We start from the raw sequence: 20,498 nt of genomic DNA, 5'->3' as shown, positions 1-20,498 counted from the left end.
CTGCAGATCTTCAACAAACTTGTTACACAAGCAATTATTTCCTCCAAAAATAATATCATCAACAAAGACTTCAACAATCAAAATGTTATTTTGATCAATCTTGAAATACAAATTACTGTAAGCAGAATTTTAATTAAATTTAAGCTTCATCAAATACTTATCCAATCTGACATACGAGGCTCTTGGGGCTTGTTTCAGTCCATACAATGCTTTCTTCAACCTGCAAACCATGTCCTTTTCATCTGTCAATTGAAATCCATCCTATTGCTCAATGTAGACATCTTCTTTCAACTCACCATTAATAAAGTCACATTTGACATCCATTTGATAAATCTTGAAATCTGTATGAGCAGCATATGCAAGAAATAATCTAATAGCTTCAATTCTAGCTACCGGAGCAAAAGTCTCCTCATAATCAATTCCTTCTTGTTGTGAATATCGCTTACACACAAGTCTAGCTTTATTTGGGACAACTTCACCTTGTTCATTCAACTTATTCCGAAAAACCGATTTAGTTCCAATTACATTTCTATCCTTAGGTCTAGGAACTATTGGGACCTAATCACACATCACCCCATCCCAGATAGGGACCCCCCTAATTTTTAGGCCCTTTTGGTCGTTTGGTCTTGGTTTTTGGTGAGTTTTGGTGGCAATCTCGTCAGTTTCTCCTCTTTGCAGGTGTTCGAGGGTCATTTGGATTTAGCTTGCTTTTCGTTTGAGCGAGTTTGGTGAAGTCTAGGGCATGTTTTGTCCTTTTTAGGGTTTTTGCCTTTTGTCCTAGATTTTAGGGGTTTTTGTTAGGGTTTTGGAAAAACTAAACATACAACTTGAATAAGGACCCTTCAAGGAACCTCCTAGTAAAATTTGAGCCAAAATGGAGCAACTTTCTATTTTTAGAAAGTTCTTATTTTTTAGGGATTTTACTGAGTCTCGGAATGTCATCATCTAGGGGTCTAACGTTGACACTTTAAAGGTTTCTATTTTTGGAAAGTTTGTTTTGATAGGACCGTCTGGGCAAGGTGACAAAGATCAGGCATTTGCAGCTATTTCTAGTTCCGGAAAGTCAGAAAGCAGACAAAGTAAGACAAAAGATGGTTGAGTGCTGGAGGCCCACTCCTGAAGTGGAAAGCTCGAAAAAATTCTCTCTGTTTGGAAAAATGAAGAAGGCATGGAGGATTCACAAAATTCACTGAATCCTGCACCAAGTCAAAATTCTGCCCTAGGCTAGAGATAGGCGCGAAAATGGAGGTCCCTTGGAGGGTTCACAAATTCATTGAATCCTCCACCAGTGAGGAATATTGCCCTGCTACCCATGAAGGCGCGAAAGTTGATGCATCATGGAATTCACTCCGCAGTCTGTGAATCCTTAGCCAAGGCAAAAAATCCACCCTAGGAGTTGAAAGGGCGCTCAAGGAGAAGTATCATGGAAAAGCACAAAACAAAGAAATTCCATGCCTAAGTCCACATAGCGCCCAAAGGGAGCAAAGGGCGCTAGATCCATGAAGGCATGGAAGAATGCAAAATGAAATAATTCCTTCCTCAAGTCAAAAACCCACTCTAGGAAGATGGAGGGCGCTAAATTAAAGTGTGCAAGGAGAATTGAAGAAGTTGAGAATTCCTTCCCGTAGACAAATATGAGACCAAGGATGGGCGCCAGAATGGACTGGTCGTGGAAGGAAGGAAAGGTTGTGAATTCCTTCCTTAGGGTGAAATAGTGCCCAAGAGAGGGAAAGAGCGCCAAATTGGGGGATGCAAGGAATCCATGGAAGTGAAGAAATTCCCCACCAAGTGCAAAATGTTGCTTAGGAACATAGGAGGGCGCTAAAATGTTCTCACGAATAGTGCACTAGATGATGAATTCCTTCCTCAGGTGAAAATTCCGCCTAGAGACATGGAAGGGTGCCAAGTAGAGGAGTCATGGAGAAGCCAAACAACCATGAATTTCTCCTTCATGAAGGAATAGCGCCCAAGTGCTAGGTGAGGGCGCCAAACAAGGATGTTCATGAAAAGTATGAAATGAATGAATATCATCCACCAAGTCAAAATTCTGCCCTACTCTCCAGTTGGGCACCAAAATCAAGCATTCATGGAAGATTCTCAAAATGGACGAAATTTCCCTCCAGTGAAAATCCACATTCAAGTGTGAAAATTGAATTTGTCTAAGGCATGAAAATCCAAGGGTCAAGGAAGAATGAAAAGCAGAATTTCCCCAGAATTTTTTTTTGAAAAATCCATTCTCGGGCATCAAGTCACATCAAAATTTCAAAATTTTTATAGATTTGGATTCTTAGGAGAATTCTCTCCCACATGAGCTTGAAACCCTAATTTGTGGAAAATTCCTAAAAAATAGGAGATGGTGAAAATTGATGGAAAACCTTCTCCAATCATTGAAGATACTTCAAGACAATTCTTCCTGAATCAAATTTCTCTCTCCAACAATTCTAGATGTGCAGGAGCGGATATACGACGACAGGGTCCACTTGCATGGCGAGGATCTATTGAACGCATGGCAGTATGGTGGCACATTCATTGTCGGAATATTTGACCAAATGGCGACCCGGTCATTGCTTGAAGAATTAATAGAGCATCTTTTGCATGCAGCCGTCACGTTCAGGGGATGATGGTGCATTTATGGCATCATGGGCGATTTTTGCATGAGGGTACATTCATTGCATAGTGGGCACTTTTTGAATGTAATGGTTAATTAATGCTTTATGGGTGCCATTTTTGGCAGGATTGTAATTAATTGTATATGGGCTTAATGGGTGTTAAATGTTGAGGCCTATATAAAGGGTTGACCCCCCTCATTTGTAAGGGAGGAGAGATTATTATCTGAGATTGTTGCATTAGGGTTGTTAAAGTAGCCAACTAAATACATTGTTCGATTTTGATGGTGTATTCTTGTTCTATTTTCGCAATCTGCATGGTCTTGCTCTCTTCAATTAGATTAGATTTGGTTATATGTTGTTAGGAGAACAGGATTTGATAGGAGTACTTGTTGCAAAATCCGAGCTCATACTTTTGGTGTGTAGCTGATTGTTGTATACCGTGCAAAGTTAGTCTAAGCCTTTTGATGTGTGCACGCTTAACTTTGATCATCAGTAAAGATTGTTCGATTCGATGGTCCATATTGGTGATTTGAAAAACCTCCACGCACCCTTTGAAGATTGCACCGCCTTCGTGTAGTTGTGCTCTGCTGGCGAAACGAAGCGTGGTTTGATTTTGCATGAGTGATCCCATCTCCTATTCTTAGGATTAGATTAGCTTTAGCATAATCCTCTCTACCCTACTCTCATTTACTTTTTGCATATTTCGAAAAATCAAAAAGATCTAAAACTCGAGCTTTCATTGCAAATCATCCGTGCACAAATCCTTGAGCTTGCATGAGTTTTCTTCAATCCAACACATGTAAGGCCCCTTGGGTTATCAACAAACCCATCAAACAACTGAGTCACGTGCACGCACTGGAGGAACCTTGGAATTAGCTATTTGAACTTTAAGCAATCCTAGCATACAGACTCATCTTAATTAAGAGAGGATAAGGTGACTGTTGGTGACTTTATTCTGTGTTCGACGCTGTCATAAAAAACATGTCAACAGGAACAAGTTCCCATGTATTATTTTTCTCAATCTGATTTAGTTCTTTCATTGTTTTAACACAATTCTCATCTTTACATGCTTCATCAACATTTTTAGGCTCAATCCTGGACATCAAACAAATTTCTTCTGTAAGTCTTTTCCGAGTCATTACACCTCTATTCTTGTCACCAAGAATTTGATTCTCTGAATGATTCAATCTCACATACTTGCAAGTTTTAGGATTTCCCTGATTTTCAGGTTCTTGAACTCTTTGATTAGTATTTGCAACTTCTCCTTGATTCTCAGTCTTTTTTGGATCGTTCTGAACATGATTTACAGTTTGCATTGGCTTTCCTTTATCTGCACTGACATCTTCATCACCTGAATCATATCTACAAGGCCTAATCTGTTTCACATCTCCTTCATCAACCTTCACATTAGCAGTTTCAACAATTTTTCACCAAGAAAAATTCCTTCATCACATCTAGCATCAAATTTTCCAAGATCTTCAGTGCTTTTAATGTAACATTTACTTCCAATTTTTTTGAAATATCTAATAGTAGGAGCATGACCAAACCATAACTCATAAGGGGTCTTACCAGTATCACCTTTGATATTTACTCGGTTAAGAGTGTATACTGCAGTACTCACAACTTCTCTCCAATACACATGCAACACATTTCCCTGAATCATCAAGTTTCGAGCAGCTTCTTGAACTGTTCTATTCTTTCTCTCCACAACACAATTATGTTGTGGCGTTCTAGGAGCAGATAACTGTCTCCTAACTCCATGCTCTTCACAATATGCATTAAACTCACCGGAAGTGAATTTTCCACCTCCGTCACATCTCAAAGATTTCAGCTTCAATCCTGTCTCGGTCTCAACCATAGCTTTGACAATCTTGAACTTCTCCAACGCTTCAGATTTCTCCCCGAGGAAGATAACCCACATCATCCTTGAATAATCATCAATCAGCAATATGAAATATCTGTCAGCGTGCAAGCTTCTCAGTCTAGAAGGACCACATATATCAATATGCAAAAGATCCAACAAACCATTGGAATTATAATGTTTGCTCTTTTATGTAACTCTTGTCTGCTTCCCTAATTGACATTTCTTGCATATTGGATTATAAGGCTTCATCAACTTAGGGAGATCTCTTACTACTTGAGTGGAACTTATCTTAACCGTGCTAACAAAATTTACATTGCACATCCTTCTATGCCATAACCAACTTTCATCAATCTGAGCAATCAAGGAAGTGGAGAAAAGATAATTTTTTTAATAAAATATTGGAGCTAGAGAATATGATAAAGTTCACAGACAAATTTATGAAAGTGTGGAGGATAAAAATTACTGAGGGGGCCAAATTAGAAAATATTATAAAGTATTGAGAAAATTTATTTAAGCTTGCGAAGGAAAATTCTGGACGCACATTAGGTGGATCTAAATTTTAAAAGTATTAAAAGTAGGGGCTACATCCTATTTGGGTGAGTCTCCAGGTTTGTGTCTGGAGCCACCTTAAGCTAGAGCAGATAAATTCACACATACCCCAAACTGAGCCAAAACAACTACTTAAATAGGAGAGGGTTGGGTAAAGTTGACCACCCTAGCAAGGTTGGCCAAGGACCAATTCTTATTTGAAAAAAAAACAATATTTATTAATTGCTAAATTTATTCAACTAGGTCATTCCAGAAAATAAATGATATTATAAATTATTAATAACTTCGTTTATTAAAATTCAATTATAAAATCAAAGCCGACTTGCATAGAAAATGGCAACATCACAGGAGAGAGAGCATGTTTTTCAAATTGCATCTTACAATCATTTGATCTATCTTGTCGATGAAAATATTTACAACCATACATCTATTTTTTGTAGCCCATACTAGCTACATATGTACAATATCTTTTAGAGTCTATAATGAGCTTGACCTGTTTTTAACAATTCATGAATGTTCTTTCACTTTGTGCAATGCTGGCTGCTGGCCATAAGCTTGCTGCAATTGTATTCAAAATTGTCAGTTAACTGTTTGTTGGAGTTAAGATTAGAGAATCTCTCTAATTACAAATAAATTTAAAGTTTTGTAAAGTTCTGCATAAGATCTTATACTATCAGTTAATTACTTTAGTTGCATCTGCTAATGAATTGAACCATTTCTTTATGAAAATTTTAATTTTCTCTAGTTGTGTTTGCATTGTGTCTAGGGCCCTTTTTGCCCAAGTACTTTGCTATTGTGACAGATTTATGTTCCAGTTTCTTTGACTTAGTGTTGGTCATTTGTGGACTTAAATATAAATTCTTTCATTCTTTCTAGTTTCACTTAATTCAGACTAAGACAGACTAGAGCACTATGAGTGACTATGGTATATATTTTCCCTCTTTCCACGTTGCTATCATTCAGTAGACATACATTATCGTTAACCATATATATTTTTGTATTATTTGACTTTATGGATACCACAGAAGAAAGCAAAAGGCATGGGTGAAATCAGCAGCGAGAAACCGGATATCAATCCTTCAGAGGTACAGAAATGGGTGGTTGAAGATTTTAATGCCACAGTGTCCTGGTTAGAAAATTTACCAGAGAAGGTACATGTTTCTTCATTTTTGAATCATTACAGATTAGGCTTTTCCAGCTGGCCTCATATATTATTTTTTAATTTTAAGTAAAGCTTGTATGCGCTCTACATTATTAAATGTTAAATTGAATCCTAATCGTCCTGAATTTATAGTGGGGAACAAACGACCAAGTTGAACATGCTCAACCCTTTTTTTTTATGAGTATATGTATTTGAATTTACAAATTTTAATTTGAAATTAAACTGTATGTATTCAGAATTGTGGATTTGTTACAAACAATAGTCACAAATGCCAAAGCTAATACTTTTCAAAGCTCAGAAGACAAAAGATTAGAACTTTCTAATTCTTTATTATCTAATGGAGATGTTCAAAGTCTTTCTGTATTAGTAAAACTAATTTTACAGACACTATATGTTTTATTCAATGAAGTCAGTGTTTAGATAATGTATTACCTTAAAGCAATCTGAAGTTTAGAGTGAAAGTGTCCAGTATCAGAGAAACAGTTCTGCAAACTTAAGACAAGTTCTCAATACATAAATCTCTTTAACAACTAACTCAATAACACTGACAAGAAACAGCCCTAAAAAATTCTATAAAGTAGATGGTCAAAATATGTATACAAAAAGCATTATGTTTCCTTGTCTTTCATGTTTTTTTGGCAGGGGAAGACATTTTTCCCTTTCTGTTAATGCAAAAGTTAAAGCACATTTCAAACTTCCCTTGCATGTTATTAGATGCATGTGTTTCAGGGTTCCTCTATGACAGGCATGCTTTTTAGTCTGTAAACACCTGGTGTGGGGAAATTTTATTGACTTTCTGTGCTTTGTTGATCGTGAAATGGGCTTTGTACTACTTGTTAAGCTACGTTGGTTAAGTATGTTAGTGTCGTCGAGGGTAGTTGTCCATTGAACGACGGTTCCCCATGGGTGGTAACCACAACCCTCGACCGTGTCTTTATATATGCTCTTGTACTTGTTGTTGGAGACGGATGTAGAGAATGATTATTGTACTAGACACTTTGGCATTAACGAAAGCTTTACTTTGAGTTTTTGGTTACTATTCTATCCTATGGTTATCATCTGATTGTTGATATGCAATATTAATAACACATCCCATGGGGTAAACATTTGGCGCCTTTGCCTAGACATACTCGGGAAAGGAAGGAGTGGATGGTGTACGGATACGATTGGCCTACTCGTTGGTGAGATTAACCCAGAGGCCGACGACACACAAACGGAGCTCTATGATGGAGAGGACACTGCAATGAGGGAATTCTCAATCTTGCTTCAGGCGGCCATCGAGACCTACGCCCGAAGAGAGGCCGCGGAGGTTGAAGTCCCAACAAGTGCCGTGTGGACCGCACTGAAAGTTAGCCTAGCAGTGAATCGGTTGATGAACCACCTCCCCCGGTTGCTTGCATAGGCATCACTGGCACAACGAACCCGCTTGGAGGAGATTGCCTGTGAGGAGCGACGCCAACAGGTCCTCTGATAGTACGAAGAAAACAATCATCATTGGGAAGTGGAGCGTGATGGCAAGAGGCGAAGGGGAAATCGAACCTTGAACCTCCAGGAGGAATAAAGCAATACTATAATAATCCTGGCACAATGTTGACATAAATTGTGGCCGAAAGGGAAAATAATAAAAGTTTTGTTTTGTTTGTGTTAATGTTGTGTGCTTGCTATGTATGGAGGTGATTTATGCCCAATATACTAAATAAGGATAAAAATAAAAAGATACAAAGTGACGAATGGGAAGTGGCACAAAGAGCGTTGAATCTCAGACAACAAATAGAACGAAGGCGTAGGCTAAGGCAGCTTGCCGAGGGACGATCGACCGAGGGGTTGCTCGAAGAGAACCCAAGAGTTGTCACGAAGGTTGCAGAGGCAGAGATAGACGAAGAGAATTACACTCTCTACACTGTCGTAGGGTTGCCTGAAGGGAACCTAGGAGTCACGGAGGGTGCCGAAGGAGAACTCTATAGTTCGCCAGAATACCACCGTAGGGTAAGAAGTTGTGAAGAGTTGGTGGAACAAACAAGGCGAAGTCTAAACCTGATCGACGCTACCAGAGACCTACTAAAGAACTTGTCCATTTCGGGGGACAACCGGAGGGAGACGACTGAAGGTGACGGTAGGGCCGAAGGTGCCGGGGGAGCACAAGGGTACCGTACGGGAGGCAATTTGTTTGGTTCGGAGTCAACAACCTTCCCCGGAAGACCCACGAGTGGAGGGTCAGGTGCAAGAGGGGGAGGCGGAGGATCACTAGGTACAAGCACACAAGGCATCGAAGGAGTGAGACCCAACGATGGGATGGCAAGTAAGTAGAAATTGCCAAAGTTCACAGGCGATGGCAAGGAAGATCCTGTATGGCATTGCAGTACATGTGAAACAATTTGGTTGGTCAATGGGGTGACCAATCATGACGAATGGGTGCAGCAGTTCCCAGCCACGCTAAGAGGAGTTGCCATTGATTGGTACTCTGACATGGACAAAACTGAGATTAACACATGGGATAAATTGGAGAAGGCATTTAAAACAAAATTTGGGTTGCTAAGAGACGATAACGAAATTGTAGCCGAAATCTATGGTACCAAGCAAGGTACTAAGGAGACCATCCACGCATATAGCCGAAGGCTAAAGGAATTGTTGGGCAAGATGGAAAGTCAACCGGCGGATGGATTGAAGAAACGGTGGTTTGTGGAAGGATTGAGATCCTCCCTGCGTAGAAAAATGAAAATTGTTTTGCCAACGTCATATGAGGACGCCTATAATAGAGCGATGGATCTCGTGAGCGAGACCAAGACATCCAAGAAGAAAAAGAAGAAGGATAGCTCGTCCGAGGATGATGACTCTTCCGAGGGAAGCAACAGCGATGGCGAGTCCGGCAAAAAGGTGCAAGCCTTGCAGAAGGACATGCTGAGGATGATGAAAGAGCTGAAGGTTATGAAGGGAGGTCCGAGCAAGACCGATGAAGGGGAGCTTTGGTGCAAGGAATGTAAGACGAACGGTCACACGAAAGGCTCCTGCCGAAAGAAGGCCTATTGTTATATATGCCAGTTGATGGGGCATCCCACCAGGGAATGCCCCTACAACATGAAAACACGAAACCAACAAGTATTGCTTATCTAGGAACAACCAACTACATCGGGCGGTACCGACAGCTCCCAGCCAAACAACAATGCAACTTTGGGAGGCTATCGAGATAACCGGTGGGGAGGACGAAACAACAATAACACCAATAACAATACAAGGAGTCGGATCCAATAAGAATCCAAAGGCCGACCGATGATACAATGCAGAGCGTGCAGCCAGTGGGGGCACTTCGCCCGAGACTGCCTGAAGGGAGAGGCCACACAATATTTGTGCAAATGGTGCGGACCGGGAGACCACGAAGATGCCACCTGCCCGAAGTCCGGCGTCAACTTGCTCAATATCAAGGAAACCAAAGAAGAGGAAGTGTTGGCCGTAACTCGCGCCCAAGCCTGACAAGCAACGTGCCTAGACCCGGAGACAGAGAAGTGAAGGGTACGGAAAGCACGGGAAGAAATTGAGAAAGAGATACGAGATAGGGCGAAGGCGAAGTGTACGACAGGTACTTCCAGCCGATCGGAGGCGGAGGCTATTCTAAATCAAATTTTAAAACTGGAGGTGCCTGTGAAGGTACACGACCTCCTCTAGAGGATGCCTTAATTACGAATGGCATTGCTGAATAATCTCTCCCAACCACGCACCAATACCAACCACCACACAGATGTTCCTGCAGGGTCTGCAATAGACCCCAGGCTGCTGGCAGTTAACACTGGAAGGAACCCGACCATTGTGGAGATGGGTATCCTTGGCACCATTCTAACCGATACCATCATCGATGGTGGATCGGAAGTGAATGTTCTTCGAGAAGAAACCCGGCGGAAGCTAGGGAAGCCGACGCTGTGGCCATCTACATTCAATCTGCTGGGAGCAGATCAACATGGAATCAAACCATCGGGACACTGATGGTCCAGCAAGTTACCATTGGGGCGCAACCCTTCATACTCGACTTCGTGGTAATCCCACTAAAGAAAAAAGGGTATGATGCGATTTTAGGGAGAGGGTGGCTGGTGGTAGCCAAGGCCACCCACAACTGGAAGAACACTCTGTCTATGGAGAATGGAGGAAGGAAGTTTATCATAGACCTTGGGACGTAGTTGGTTAGTGAGGAACTGGCATCATCTTCGGAATCAGAGGGTGAAGGAGAAGGCGACCCGAGGGACGAAGGACGTGGCTGCATGGAGCCTAACGACGAAGGCATTCTCAAACTAGGAGAGTGCTCCGAGGATGAAATGAGGTCATTGAATGGGCTCTTCCATTAGCAGATGGAGGATTACGAAATGTTCCAGAGCTACAGGCTTGAAGTAGAGGAACCAGAGCAAGTAACATAGGAGGTGTACCTGTTGGAATACAGAGAATGTTGGAAGGGAGATGGTTGTGTGAGTGACACCATCGTACACTAGTTCCCAAAGGAAGAACCCATCAAGTATCAAGAGGTAAAATTGAAGGAGACAAACCTCGATGACGTAGATAATCCCAAGATCATTCGTGTCGGCAACGATTGGAACCCTGTCTGGAAGGCTGTAGCGTTCAAAATCTTTATTCTTCTTCTTCTTATGTATGGGAAGGAGACCGTGGTCCCTGTAGAATTTATGGTTCCAGGTCTTCGGATGGCCATTGAAAATAGACTTGACATCAACGGGTCCAAATTGAAACCCTACCACAAGAAGCGCGCAGGGGACCCGAGAGGCTGGGCAAGCGACTCGAGAGGCATTGTACCAAAGTGGCAGACTCTCGGGCGAGGCAAACCGAGAAAAATGAAGGGCGATCCTAGAGGCATGGGACCCGAGCCGAAGGCTCTTTGGACAATTAGATTAGGAAATTAAATTGAAAAAAATAAATTGAAAATAGAAAGAAACAAGAAAATATATATATATATATATATTTTTGAAAGTGGTGGTGGGACACCAGACAGTGGAACCACCACGGGTAGACCACCATGCGGTGGGACCCTGTGCAGTGGGACATCGTACGGTGCACCACCGTCGATGGAAGTCATTGGCGATGGAATACCACCATAGGCCCGAAGGAGCACGACGACGACGGTGGCTAAAAAAAAGGGTGAAAGGAAAAATACCACGACATAGAGGGATAAACGGTGGTGATAGCACATCAAATGAAAAATGCGCCGACATTCAAACAAGCTTGCATTTAATTTACAAAAAAAAAAAACAGAAAAAAACTGACGACCAGATTGAAAATTCATTCGATGGAGTCTTGAGCTAGGACGCTAAAAAAATTAGAGTGGAGAATAAGGTTTTTGGCATCTTAAAATATCACAAAATGATGCACTACCCCCAGACCCCCAATTTATTTTTGAGCTACAATACACTTTTTGAGTTGGGCGAAGGGCATTAGAGAAGTCACGGTAAGTGTTGGGGTTGTTCCGTACTGTGAGAAAGAAGAATGAAGGTAAGCATTGGTGGGGAAGCCATAAGCCGTAGAGGGAGACGGATTTTGGAGGTTGCAAACAAACAGAGTTTGAGGGAAAGCATTGCAAGAACGCGAAGTCGTACGACACCAGGGAGTTATTGAGTTCAGTTTTCAGCCTTTGGGGAGTGTGATGGAGGATTTGAGGCGTCTCCTAGCCTTTGTGCCAGAGGGTTGTGGCCACTTCCAGGCATGAATGGTACGCTTTGAGGAACTCAGAGTATGTCTCGGCTGGACGTGAGGTTGTCTTGGTGGATGCACAGAGGGCTCGGGAGGAGCTGACCACCAGGTTGGAGGCAGTAGTAGCGTGAGACTTAGCTCAGCGTACCCATTGAGTTAGATGCCGAGAGGGCAGCGCGGGTGGCTATCGAGGACAAATTGGTGAGGGAGACAGTATCATTTGAGTAGTAGTTGGTGGAGGTTGAGACTGAAAAGCATGTTTTGTAGACAAGTTTGGTTTAGGCATAGGAGGACTGTGATGTCAAGGAAAAAAAGAACTCCTTGCAGAAGCAATATTTGTGAAATCCGCACTTGAGCATCGCATGGTAGCAGAAAAGGGTTTTCAGGCGAGGACGCATCAGGTGTATGAGTTCCGGGCTTGACTGGCGTTAGCAGTTCCTGCATCTTCTTCATTGGCGGTGCAACTACCTCCTTCATGGACGACCCCTCATCCCCTTCTTCTCAGTGATTTTCTTATTGTATACAATGTACTTTATCCCCATTTTGTTGTGTTAGTCCCGGATTTTTGTCCTTGTCGTCCAGAGACGACTTTTCTTTGGGGGGGGGATGATGTTGGTTGTAAAATGGGCTTTGTACTACGTGTTAAGCTACGTTGGTTAAGTATGTTAGTGTCGTTGAGGGTAGTTGTCCATTGCACGACGGTTCCCCACGGGTGGTAACTGCAACCCTCGACCGTGTCTTTATATATGCTCTTGTACTTGTTGTTGGAGACGGATGTAGAGAATGATTATTGTACTAGACACTTTGGCATTAATGAAAGCTTTACTCTGAGTTTCTGGTTACTATTCTATCCTATGGTTATCATCTAACTGTTGATATGCAATATTAATAACCCACCCCACGGGGTAAACATGCTTGGCTTGGAAACATGTGACATTGTAGTATATGTTCATGCAAACATGTTTAGGAAGTTGAAATGCTTGTGTCAAGGACCTGCAGTGGGGAAATTACATGTAAAAGAGACGTAGAAATGTTGCTTGTCATTCTTGGGTTAGAATGTGTCTGCAAAAGGCATGCAAACTTTTTTTTCAGGAAAGTTCATAATGTGAGTCTTTGATAAGGTTTTCAAATATGCGATCAGTGGGTTTTGTTTGTTTTTGTTCTTATATAGACACAATGGTGAATGTTAAATTGCAAACAGATCCATACAAACATAACATCATGGTGTCAAATACAAAATATTGAAATCTTTCCTTCAAATTAGTCATAGAACATGTCGCATGGGTAGTCCCCATAATAAGGGAGGCCTTGGTATGTGTAATGTGCCCATCTTTTTGACAGGCAAACATCAGTCAAACTCTAGCCTCTTAATTCCCTGGGTTAGAGTTAGTTAAATTAAGAAGGGAATAAGTTATTATTGGCCAAAAAGCTATAGTAATGAATAATTATTATAATTGTTCATTAAGTCATTGAAAGGGGGCCATTTAAGACTTAACATTTAATGCCTAGGTGATGTCTACATGGGGGTGATATTTAGTAATTAATTATATATGAATGCCTAGCCTAAGTCGCTCAAGGGGAGCTTTCTAGACACATCTGATAGCTTTCTGGAAAGAATGAAATGAATTTAAGGAGGTTCGATGCCAAGGAGAGGATTCATTCAGCATTCATTTCATTTTCTTTTCTACCTCTTAGTGAGTTGGTGTTTTTCCAGGACGAAACCCTCAACACAAGTGGAGATTCGAATTTCAGTTTTACTGCAAGAGATCAGACTTTGACAGCGGCATGATTGCCTGATAAAATCGCAGCCCAGCCACTTTATGATATCGATTCATGGTGTAATAAGGAGTGGCTTTTTGAGTGAATGCAAGGACGGTGATTATTGGGCCTTCATGTTAGCAATCTAGAGCTCAGAAAGTCTACAGAAAAGCGCTTAGGCACAGACAGTCTGACATGCAGCGATGATTAATGTGTAGGAGGCAGCAATAATATCTGGGTGTTGGTGACCAATAAGAAAATCAAACCCTCAATTTGCTTGAGCCGGGAATGAGATAGATACTTGTTGATGTGTTTTTGTACACATGCGAACACAGAATAAAATACCTAAAGGTACCTTATCCTCTCTTGAATAAAGCTCCCGACTGCTGAAGATCTCGCTGAAGGATCAATCGAGGCAACTCCAAGGTTCTTGTATGTAGGTTCTCTTCGTGTGGATAAGCTTCTCGTGGTATGATGTGATTTTGTTGGAATCACAAGGGGACTTACATTTGACGACCTAAACGTCTGATTTGCTTTGAATATTACTGGAACGCAAGATTTCACTAGCCTAGATTTTGAAAAAGGAAAAAAGGATAAGGGCGAGGGAAGGATCTAATCCTAACATTAAGAATGTAGGAGCAATGAATGGCCTTTGATGAAATTCTAACTAAGTCTTGCTTTGACATCCCAGGACCATCTCCACAAGATTAGTGCGATCTTCTGAGGAAAGCTTTATGATGTTCAGATCATTGCTATAGGCATGGACACCATCAGGCTGATGCATATCAATGAAGAAGTGACAATTGAAGTTAAGCTTAAGCTGAATGATTCCAGTTGACTACACAAGGCAAGTCTGCAATCAACAAACTGCTAGTAGTATGGATATACGAATTTCACCATCGATCATACACATTTCTTCCACTCATCTAATAACATGAAATCAAACTTGATAATTATAGAGACCATGCAAATTGTTGAATCGACCCATAGAATTCACCATTTCTTCAATGAAGTTTACAAGTCCTTTACAACAACATCTTGGCAACAATCTTTGCCTTCTCTTTCTACTCTACTCTAATTATTTCCTACTCTTTGATTATTCACTACTATCTATTCTCTATTAACCAACTAATAACCTTTACAAATGAGGAGCCAGGGCTTATATAGAGAAACCCTTTACAAATAGACGACTCTGATTGATTTAGAATCAATGGCTAGGATTACAAGATAGAAACCCTAATTAGGGTTTGTTACAACAAACTTCCTTAGCCAATTAGAAAATTACATTCCAAGGGTGAGGACCAATAAGAAGCCGGTTTAGGTAGATCAAAGTTTGTGCCGCCTCTAGTAAATTAGTTGCATTGAATCTGGTCATGCTGAGGTGGACCAATCCGACTGGAGGAGTGATGACTAGGATGCCACCTTGTTTGACACTTGTAACTTGGTTGATGTTCAATTTGATGATGTTGAGAAGCTAACCTTAATTAACTCTTTTGAAACTATCTGCTTCTTCAACGGACCCTTGCTTTGAGCTCCTTTGTCTTTGATGTGTTTGATGGATGGTGTACCTTTCCTTGAAATGCTAGCATTGCCTTCCTTTGTCATCTTGTGGTTCCTTAGTGTGGCGAAGTGAAGGTTCTAGAGGTAGCTGGCAATTCCTTGAACTCATTGAGTCTTCCAAAGCTTCAAAGTGCCTTGAATCCTCCCTTTTTGCACGTGGAACGTCCTTGATGATGATGGACTAGAAGAGGTCATCCTTGCCCTGGCTTGGTTTTCTCCATCTGCAAAATAAACCAAATGTGATTAAGCCCACACTTTCAAACACATCAAATCACTTCCTAAGGCAAGAATATGTCAATTTGCCCTTACCATGCCCAAGGAATCAAGGTTTCCAGTGCAAACAAGGAGAAAAAAGGTGTCTAAGGAGAATTTCGCTCTAGACCCTTTGGAAGGGTCAGGAGCGAAATTCACATTTAGGCTCAAATCTTGATTTCATTTCTCACATTTCTTCATCCAAACAAGTGTTTTGCCCTCAGTAATGCCTAGGAATGAGTTAGTTCTAAGTTTGGGTCAAACTAGAATGTCTTATGGAGAATTTTGCTCTGGACCCTTTCAAAGGGTCATGAGCGAAATTTGACATTTTGGTCTCTTCGTCAGGATCCATGTATGGAATATAACATTTAAGTATAAGTGACATTTCCTTATATCTTTCTTCTTTCTTATACTTTAAGTTATATTCCATATATACTGTCAGGATGCTTGAGAGTGGTTTCGGACCTCCAGGAGTTATAATGCAAAATCTAGTTTTTGGAGGATTCTTCAGTTTTCTAGACTTAGTCAAATTTCAGGATCAGGAAGACATTCCAGACAACCAAATTTCAGGGTATTTGAAGATCAGGATGACATGCCAGACTTCATCACTCACCAATTTGACCTAACTCAGACCTTCAAGGATGATACACACTCACCAAGCAAGACACAATTAGCAACAAGAGCAAAACCAGGCCCTAAGGAAGACTCTCAAAGAAACCTTAATTCTGGGGCCCTGTGGACTCACCCTGGCTCAAGCAGAGCCTTCTATCGTAGTGATCCCTTTGGCAACACTCAGAATGCAAAGGCTAACAGACAAAACCCTAAAAGACCGAGAAAAACAAACCCCAGAAAGCAAAAAGAGTAGGGGTCCCCATTTGCAATGGGGCGATGTGTGAATACGTCACAACAATACCCTCTCCAATGCATGTGCCTCAGCACTGAGAATAAGTTGTATTGGTTTGAATTAAAAGAATTAATAAATGCTTCTGAATTTGGTTTGAGCCTGCTCCTAAATCGTTGAACTTATTTTAAATAAATTTAGTATGTGATCAAATATATTAAACAAATTTGATAAAATAAACCGAGCCTGGCAAGGAAAATATAGACAAAATATTACAGTGTTAATGTCCCCTTTCCTTTGAGTGATAATTAATTAATTAAATGCTAAATAGTCCTAAGTGCTATGGGATTATTTAAATTTAATTAATCAGCAGCTCGACATACTTTATTTTATAAAGTGACTTTATAATAATGTCAATGACAAATTATAAAGTCAAGTCATTTTTGAGTGCGAAAAGTAAATTAAGAGAGAAATAAAATAAAGTATTACTTTAAAAAAGGAAAAGTATTATAAAAGGAGGAAAAAGTGCAATGAGGATTCATTCTTGAGTTGTTATTTTCAAAGAAACTTTTCCTTGAGAGCTTGAGAGTTTTAGCTTGCAGGTTCAGTTAACCCTAGGACAGAAAGCCTAGAGGTTTTGGCTATTTGGACGGAAACCCAAATCAGCCCACTGGGTGAATTCATCTCAAGATTCACAATTGCACATCATTGATCAGTTTTCATGGAGATTTAATGATCTATCTTGCAGATTTTCAGAGGGTTGGTTATTTTATGTATGGAGGCATTCCGAGTATGTGGTACTTGATGGCATTAGGCATCTTTTGATTTGTAATAGTAGCATGCGCTTGTAAAGAGTAATACTTTTCTATATCAAAGAATACCATTGGCTTATTTATATTCTTTGTATCACATTGATTGATTTCGTTGAAAATTTGTATTGTTGATCTTGCATGTTCAATCTGCATGTTTGCATCTCACAAAATTATATTATGATGAATAAAATATGAGCAAAAATGAAAACCCACATTAGATTTGAAGCAATATCCGAGTCTGGGATATTATAGTGGTATCAGAGTTGGTGATCTTGCTAGCCTATTGGAGTTTCAACGTTGCATGTGATTTTGGTGAATACCTAGATTAGTGCATGTCAGTTTGGTGAACTTGCATGTTAGTTTGGAAACTATCTAGATCTTTAATGTCAGTTTAGTGAACTTGCTTGTTAGTTTTGGCGACTACCCAGAGCTTGCATGCCAGTTTGGCGACTGCCCAGATAGTTGCATGTTGCTTCTAATCAATTGCATGTCAGTTTGAAATCAGTTGTTTCAATCACGTACAACAAGTTTATAAAAGGTCACAACAATGGGTAGAATTATAGATGGAAGATTTCCACCTACTTTCCTTCCGAAATCAACATCACATACAACAGGTGTAAAAAAAGTTACAACAATGGATAAAGGTGGAACAAGTCCATCAAGGAAGGATAGAAGGGATAGTATAAGTCCACAAAGAAATGATCGACATATGGACAAGCTTATGAATGGTATGAATGACTTCTTTCAAGCATTTCAAAAATATCAATAAGATATGTTATTATTGTTTCAGAAATTGCTTTTGGAAGAAGAAGCTAAGAAGATGGATAAGAGGCATAACAACGATGAACAAAGTCACTAAAGATGAGCATATAGATCATTCCAATGCTGGGAATTCACTTGAAGAAGAGGCACATGAAACTTGTGGCAGCAATGGTAGTGCTGCTGAAAGGGAGGAAGCTAATTTTGATTTGGTTATGCATAATAACAACGCTACATTTGTTTTTTAAGAACCATTACTTGAACATCCATCTACAAATGTGGATGTTGTGACTAATAAGGATGATGAAATTGTAGCCATGGGTACACATTCAGATTTAAGCCATGTTGAAAGAGACATTGTTCATACATATGAAGGTTTTGTGGATCAAAGACTTCTAGCACAACATGATTTGAATGATCAATCTATGGTTGAGAAAGAATATGTGGAAGTGTGCGTGGAAAAGAACATAATTTTAGATTAGAAAGACCTAACCCATCACAAAGTACTCAAGGAATCCACCTACGTTTCAGCATCACGCCATCATGACTCTTGGGTGGGGCATAATGCTTCAAAACAGGAATTTGGTGAAGAAGAGGTCAAGGAGGTAGCTGATTCTAAGAGGCATGACTTTGAATGCAAATCAGAAAAACAATTCTCAAGGCAGCCACACCTATGGGGAAACTTTCACATGAAGATGCAAATTTCAGTCGTGAGATAGGTGCTACAACTTTTGGATCAATCAACAATGATGTGCTTAAGAAGGAGCTTGTAGATCTAAGCTACTTGCAAGGTATGACAACCATTAGTAAGTTTGATATTCCTTGTTTTGTACACATGATTACATTGGAGGAATACTTGTTAAGATCACATGAGGCATATTGTCTTAGAGAGCTGATTATAGAGACTAAGAGATTGCCTAACAAGAAGATCCTACAATTTGATAATGTTTGGTTTGTGATGGGTACTTCACCATGGAGTTGGTTGGAGGCAAAAAACGTAATAGTTAAGGAGGTACAAGTATGGATCAGTTTTATAATAGCTAAGTGTCGTGCATATCGCACACCCATCCCTGTCTCTATGACAGGGGACCCCCGCTATGTTTGCCTGGCGTGAAGGAGGGAGAGATAGAGTCCGTGTTTGAATCGTCTGTGAAACCTAGTGAAATGTCAAATGAGAGTCGTGATTGTTGCATTCTGCCTTTTTGTCTCACCTAGCAAAGCCAAGAAACTTAAAACTCGTCGGGGTTGCAAACTCGGCTTGTAAGCCGAAAACGACTAACAATGTAAAATCGCACAGTATCAGCATTTGGCCTAAAAAGACTGAGGAATTCCAATTGATATCGCGCAAAAGACTGTGATTTTAGCCTGAAATTCATAAACAAAGGAAACTGAAAAGGGCGCCTAAGTCGTGAAAATTGGCTTTCGACTGAGGGGAGAGAGGCAACTTCAGTTTTCAAAAAATCGGCTTTTCAAGCCGAAAATCACTTAAACGCATGAAAGTAGCTTCTAGGCTGAAATGCAAGCTCACATCTCGCTGATCTCCTCCATAGGCCGAGGTTGGCTTTCAAAGTTCCTACTTAGGGTGAAAAGTTAGAAAAGTTTCAAAATCGGCTTTGGAGGCCGAAATGTCAAAGCGATGAAGTTTGCAAACACCTCTTCTAGGCCGAAATTGGAGGGAAAGAACAATTTCGTGAAATGGTCATTAGCCCCGAAAATTAAAAAGAAAAAATCGCGCATTTTAGGTTTTTTGCCCGAAAATCATTCTTTCACAGTAGGGCTAAATCTCCGAGCAAAACCTCGACAAAAACGAAATCTCGCATTTTGCCTCAACAAGCCAAAAATCACAAAGTGAGAATCGTGATTTGGTTCTTGAGCCTAAAATGAAGAAATAAAATCGTGCCTTTCAGGGAAAATATCGGCTTGGTAGGCCGAAATACCAAGTAGATTCATGCAAAAGAAGGCAAGGGGCCAAAAATAGGAGAAGGCTCAAGTTGTGTGATTTAACTTAGGAGGTTCAAAATAGAAAATCATTCAAAATCGCGCAAAAGGCTTCTTTTAGCCGAAGTTCACCTAAGTCTTGAAAATGAATTAAAAGGTTCATGATCACGCAAAATTGCGAATAATCCTTCATTTGCCCGAAAATATCAATGGGTCGATATAAATCCAATTGGCAAACTTTCAATTCGTGGGAACTAGAAGTTACAGACATCCTAACTTCAAAGTCAGCCAAGGATCTAATGAAGGCATTTGAAATTCGCTTAGAGGAAGCACAACATCTCTCAACTTGCCTAAAGGTCTCAAAATCTGAAAGAGGAAGCGAAAACATTTAAAAGATACATCTCACAAAGAGCTTCTCAAGCCCGAACTCCACCGAGACAAGGCTCGACGTCGTCAACTAAATTTAATGTTTGTTAAATTAATTTAATTAATTTTTCAAATTGATTTATTAAAAGTGAACTTGATTGTTTGCAGGTCGAAGGCATCGTCGAGAAAAAAACAGGAGAAATCTTGAAACACAAATCGAGGAAGGATCGCAAGCGAAGCTGGAAGCTGGAGGACAAAAGATGCAGAAGTGCAAGATTAGAACCGAGCATTGGGAAGCGTGCCGCTGAACAAGAAGCTAAAGTCCACCACCAGGACTAAAGACGAAGAA

At 40.4% G+C, this 20,498-nt stretch overlaps 1 protein-coding gene across 1 annotated transcript in view; it reads left to right on the top strand.

The window, feature by feature from the left end:
- The window catches only part of LOC131069288 (uncharacterized), a 122,620-nt gene extending 102,132 nt beyond the window's left edge, over positions 1-20,488 (top strand). Inside the window, exons 7-8 of the mRNA XM_059220931.1 lie at positions 6,048-6,173; positions 20,318-20,488. Coding sequence (XP_059076914.1) covers positions 6,048-6,173; positions 20,318-20,488 — 297 coding nt within the window. The remainder of the gene's footprint in view (positions 1-6,047; positions 6,174-20,317) is intronic.
- Positions 20,489-20,498: the final 10 nt, after the last annotated feature.

The sequence above is a fragment of the Cryptomeria japonica genome, chromosome 5 (genome assembly GCF_030272615.1).
Source record: "Cryptomeria japonica chromosome 5, Sugi_1.0, whole genome shotgun sequence".
Taxonomy (NCBI): domain Eukaryota; kingdom Viridiplantae; phylum Streptophyta; class Pinopsida; order Cupressales; family Cupressaceae; genus Cryptomeria; species Cryptomeria japonica.
This window is presented reverse-complemented; position numbering and strand designations above follow the sequence as displayed.